Below are 6141 nucleotides of genomic sequence, written 5' to 3' on the forward strand. Positions count from 1 at the left end.
ATAGTAAGCAAAAATGTATTCATCTGAGAGATTCAATGGGGTACAAATAAGTGATTGAGGGGGTACATATAGGTTTGTCCTAGCTAATAAACTCTCCTAATCCTAGGCACGTAATAGTTGTTGTTGGCGTGTAGGTCGTGAATTTTGAGATAGGATAGATCGAGATTCCCTCTCCAAAATTTCTAACAATAATCCCTATTTAAGTAAATTAATTAACCTTACTTTACCAATATGGAAAGGGGCACCACTCAGAATCCACGGACAGAGAAATTCAGAAGGGAAAAAAGACTCACAAATTTTGAGCTTGAATCAATATAGCTTTCCTAAACTTTAGTGTTATGTGATAACTTGGGAGATGGAAAGAGAGACAACAACACTATATTGACACATAGAGAAAATATCCCACAAAATTTTTATTCCAGAATGTATCACATTTTCCCCCGGATTCACATTTCCACGTATGACACCCAAAGAAAAGCTAAATGAAGGCGCAATTGTTATCATGAGGATTAACAATATACTATCCGCATCAACAATAACATCTCTAACAATTTACGTAACCTAAGTGTTGGTAAGGCAACTTGAAAGCATTGCATTTTAAGCACACATGAAGGTTGGTTTTGCTCATCAAATCGTGTATCAAGGACAATACATGCACGGATAGGAAGCTAGATTCTCCAATGATCCAGCACAAATCACCTTCTGCTGCAGACCACTTGCCGCAAATTAGACCACTGACCCTTCATTCAAGGCATGCATCTAAGAGGCAGCAACAACACATAGCAGCCAAACTACAACAAAAATAAGAGCAACTATTATCTTCTCTCTGCTGAAGGGGAGTGTATATATATATTTATGATGTGAATGTGTTTGGTATGACCGAAGTCATGAAAAATATTTTTAGAAAGAATACATACTCCTTATAAAAGATGAATGATAATATTAGCAAAATTGAAGAGTGCTTCGAAATTGTTTTGAGTACTAAAGATAAATAATAATATCTAATTAGATATTAGTTTGAAAGTCAATTAAGATAAGAATTAAAAAATAACTTTTGTCCACAAGTGAATGAAGACATTTTTTCCCTCTTGATAAAAAACATTTCGAGTAACCTAAAAATACCTAAAAAGTATTACTCATCATAATGATTTTTTTCATGGAAAATAACTTCTATCGTACCCACGACGCTTACAAACTAGGACGACAACGGTGAATTATTGGTTGTAAATGTAATACATACCATCCTCCCATGATGCCTGTAGCAGCTTGATTTTGTTTTTGTTTTTGATGAGGATATCCTTGTCCATGAGGGGGTGCACCGTACTGAGGTGGATGGCAGCTCTGAGGAGGGTAACCTTGTGGTGGATATCCCATTCCCATTGGAGGAGGATAACTGTGGGGTCCAGGTTGCGGAGGGTAACCATGGGGTTGGGGATGGGGAGGGTAATATCCTACTCCTTGTGTAGGGTAACCTTGTGCGTATCCCTGCCCCTGCCCCTGTCCCTGTCCCTGGGGCTGGGGAGGATATACTGGCGCCGGAGGATATATCCCATTTGGGTAACCTTGCGGAGGATAACCTAATATATATCACATGCACAATAATATCAAATTTCATTTGATCCAATCCAGGTAATATCAAAATCAGAAGAAATGTGGACCCAAAAAAAAAAAGAAAAAAAAAAAGAATAAAAGCTTTAAATTCTTACCTTGGGGAGGAGGGAGACTAACAGGAGGTTGTTCAATGTTATTACTCATGACCTATTATTTCTATTGAAACTTGTGTTGGTGTCGGAGATTTCTGAATGATAGATATTTTCTTCTATAATGTAATAATCTCTTGAAGGGGGAGAGAGAGAGCAGTAATAATGAGGTTACGGGTGGGAGAGAGGGGATTTCTTTTTTTCTCAGAAACAAAAATGCATTAAAATTACACAAAGTATTTAAATGTTATTACAGACGGGGACAGACATAAACGATGCAGTCCCTAAAAGATCTTCTTAATTAGATTGAGAGCATAAATACAAGTGAAGGGGATTCTGAGATTTTTATAGGGTTTGTTAAAGAAGAGAGCTAGAAAGATGAAAAGCAAGAAGTTTATGGTGTATTTTTATACGTAGTGCCAGAGCACCAGATAACAAAAATCTGCGCGTATAAGACGAGTAGTGCAACATACCTTCTGTCACAAGTAAACCAAACCATGCATTGGGGTTATAGAAGGAAAATACTATCGGTTCTGAGTTTTCCTAGCTCGTAACTCTTTGGACTTGAATTAATGGTCCTCATAATTTCACTTTGCAATGATGTATTTTCAATTTATCGTATAGCAATAACATACATACATATTTATGCACTAGCTCCATTGCATCTTTGTTAGCTCTAGACCCGCTCTCTCACCAAAAGTTTACACCCACTCTACCCTTTTCTTTCTTCGTACCTTTTTCTTAAACAAAAAGCTAAGGAACATTAATGAAAAAATTCATCTTCTTTTTCAATATTTAGCTTTCAATCATGTTATAATGTTATCACTAACATAATGACAATAAGACATTATTCTAATTAATGACTATCTCATCAAAAATGAGCCCGACACTTTTGTAACAAAAAAAAAAAAAATTGAAACCAAACTAACCCATTAAAAAAAAAAGAATCAAACTAGGCCTCACCCACAGATTCTGTGCGTGAAAGGACCAAACTGTAACTTTTTGAGTTGGGTCCTTTCACGCACAGAATCTGTGCGTGAAAGGGGGTATTTTTTTTCTTTTCTTTTTTTAAGCTATCAAAATCACGTTTTTTCCATACTTTGGGCAAAGATTAATCATGTTTCAAAACCCCGAAATATCAATATTTATATAGAACTTAATTTTTTTTTGCGTACAATAACGTCGGCTCATTACATCAAGTATACCTAAACATCTTGATCGTCATTTTAGGGGTTGTAAAGTGCCCCGAAGTAAGTTTTGTTTGCTTGGAAACTTATCATCTTTGTTCTTTGGAAATCAAACTCAAAATTAAGCTTTTTTTCCGTACTTTGACCGAAGATTAGTCACGTTTTAAAACACCGGAATATAAATATTTTATATAGAACTTAATATTTTTTTAGCGTAAAATAATGTCGGCTCATTACATCAAGTATACATATATGTTTGGATCATCGCTTTAGGGGTTGTAAAGTGCCTCAAAGTAAGTTTGGAAACTTGTTATCTTTATGTTTTTTTTCATACTTTGACCGAAGATTAGTCATGTTTCAAAACGTTGGAATATAAATATATAGAACTTAATATTTTTTTTAGCGTACAATAATATCAGCTGATTACATCAAGTATACATCTGCCTCTTCACTCACGTAAATAAAAAATAAGGGCCGGAGCATAGGTAGAAAACTAGTTGTAAATTGTTGAAACTTTAAATGGTCATAACTTTGCGTTTGGATGTTCGATTTACGCGATTTTTTTTTTGATTCGGGGGTTTTTTTGAGATCTAAGCGGACAAACCGCGGGGGCGCTTTTGCCGAGCCGATTTGCCAAAAAACGCCCGTTATCCCATTCAATTTGAATTTTGCCCCAAATTTGTGCAAAATTTTCATTCTTCTCTAGTAAAAATCTAAGGATAAAAAATCTATTTTGAGATGCTAATCCCGTGATAATGATGTTTTTAATGTCAATTTCGAGGTTCTAAATTCAATTTATGAAAACGAGTTAGATAGCATTAGTGAACGTTATAAAAAATAAAAAATGTCTACTTTGTTGCATTCACCAATTTGGCTTGGTGGTTTAGCCTCTCTTTTTTACTTCTTTTTTATGCCAACAACATGGGATCAAACCTTGGTGAGAGCATTGAATGAGATATATAATACCTTGGTTGAACCTCTCGTATTGGATGAATTATTTTTTAATAATATTTTTATTTCAAAACACTTAAATCAAAATCCTATAAAATATGACACTTAAATAGTCCCTTATCTATGGAGTAGGTCTAAAATAGTCCCTTCCAAGTCCTTTAACTATCTAAAAACTTATCAAATTTGGTCTCCGTCTATTTTTTTATACAAACGACGATAAAATTCATAAACCTTCGTGAGATTAATCATTAAACCATTCCAATATTTCTCTCTCCTCGGTATCAAGTTCCTCTTGTTAAGAAAAAAAAAAAAAAAAAATTCTAGCACCGTGTCTCTCTGTCTCTAAAATTCAAAAAGACAAACTTGTGTCATGAACGGACTCGAAACACTCTAAAAAGCTCAAAATCAAGGTGGACACGAGACCTTCCGAATAATTTTTTTAAATCTTTTTTTTAAAGAAAACCGATTATTTTTGCGAAAAAGCGAAAAAATATAATTATTTGTTATATTATTTTCTAAAATAAACAGATGGATCCGATTTTTATTTTTTATTTTTATAAAATCGGAGTCGTAGGGTTTTAGGTAGATAAATTAAATCAGATATTGTCAAAAAATATCGGTGTCTAGTGGTAAAGCCCTTTAATGCCAAGGAACATATTATGTTTGACTCCAAGTTCTAGATTTCATTCTTTAATTTTCATGGTCAATTTTTTTTAATTTTTTTTTATTCTTAACTAACGAATGTTTAAGAACGAGGAAAAAAAGTTGAGGTTAAAGAATGAACTTAGGAAAAAGAAGTCCAGAGAGAAGTATGGTACGAGGAATGGTTTAAGTGTTGCACGGCCATTTCGTACGTTGCGTCGTGAATGAAGGTTCCAAGGTGACACGAGACCTTCGATGACTCAAACGAAGGTGACGAGAACCTTAAATGTACGATAAGATTCTGGGATTATGGACTTGGTCCAATATACGGAAAGTTGAAGTATAAGTTATGTTTGGAAAAGATTTCATAATCATTGAACGAACGAATGTTTGGCCGGATTTAGAGTTATAATGTCCATTAGATCGTTAAGGAGGTGGGAAAAGAAGGTTCCATAAGGATTAGAGATCAAACGGAAGAACGAACATATTATACGGTCCAATATACGGACCGTATTTTATTATGTTTGGCGCAGAACCCTTCCATGCAAGGGTGACAATGCGAGGGAATGTACGGTCCATATTGTACTATTTTTTCCATTTTAAGGCACGGTTTTCTTTCTTCTTTTTTCCCATTTTCCACGACCCAAACACTCTCCAAGCCTCTAGAATCCTCTCCATATCACACTATCACACATCCAAGTGAGGAGATTAAAGGATCAAACACCAAAAGCTAGTAGGATCAAGGGTATAAAAGCTTAGGAAGGTTGATAGAAGTTGGAAATCTTGGTAGTCAAGTGGAGTTCTTCTCAAGTGGAATATTTTTATCCAAAGATTATTTTTACGTAATCAAGATGAGTATTACAATCATTTTATAATAGTAAAGGTGTTGAGTAGTTGAAGAACTCGAATTACAAATAAGTATGAAGTTGTATTCTAGTAATGGTTATGGAGGATTCCGAAAATGAGTTCAGAGATGGAATAATGTTTAAATTAAGGGAAACTTATGTATTATGATATTATGGATGTTGTTGTGTTGTTTGGGAGCTGTTTGGTTATATGAGGAAAAGTTGTCGAAACAGACGAAATGCTGCCCAATTTTCGTTAGTTTTATCCGCTTTAGTTTAAAACATAAGTATGCCCTCAATAATCTAACCTTCGTACGAACTCTCTTATATGTAGAATCGTAAGTCGGAAGGAGAACTCTTAGTCGACGTCGTTAAGGAGACGCAAAGGTATGTGAGGCTATCCCCTTCTTTTCTTCAAAGGCATGATCCCTATATGTGCTTTTGTATATGTTATCCTTTATATGTACACTCCCAGAAATGCCGTTGTACTTATAGTTCCTAAAAGATCTTCAATGATGTCAATCCAAAAGATTTTCAAGTTTAATGTTCTAAATGGTTGCCCGACGCAACCGAAGCTTATAAAGCATATAGCCACCGGCCGTGTCTCGCCGAGCTATATTACATATGGCTTAAAGCTATAAAGCATATGGCTTCGCCTTTATGTTCCGAGCTATATTACATACGTCAGTTACGCTCATGGAGCACAGATACGATCTAAATTTAATTTATGATGTCATAAACCCAATCTTGAGGTTACGACCTTATGTCACTCCCGCGAGAGAGCGACTTTTATTTCTGGGGCTCTCAACATGCCAC

The 6141-nt window shown here is 35.1% G+C and overlaps 1 protein-coding gene across 1 annotated transcript; it reads right to left on the reverse strand.

Moving 5' to 3' along the window:
• Positions 1 to 581: 581 nt before the first annotated feature.
• On the reverse strand, positions 582 to 2228 carry LOC132051029 (cysteine-rich and transmembrane domain-containing protein WIH2-like). Its single transcript, XM_059442339.1, has 3 exons — positions 1707 to 2228; positions 1241 to 1577; positions 582 to 791 (listed from the first exon to the last, which is right to left on the reverse strand). The coding sequence occupies exons 1-3, from the start codon at positions 1753 to 1755 to the stop codon at positions 743 to 745; spliced, it is 435 nt and encodes a 144-aa protein (XP_059298322.1). The 5' UTR covers positions 1756 to 2228; the 3' UTR covers positions 582 to 742.
• Between the last annotated feature and the right edge of the window lie 3913 nt (positions 2229 to 6141).

This window comes from Lycium ferocissimum, chromosome 3 (genome assembly GCF_029784015.1).
Source record: "Lycium ferocissimum isolate CSIRO_LF1 chromosome 3, AGI_CSIRO_Lferr_CH_V1, whole genome shotgun sequence".
Taxonomy (NCBI): Eukaryota; Viridiplantae; Streptophyta; class Magnoliopsida; order Solanales; family Solanaceae; genus Lycium; species Lycium ferocissimum.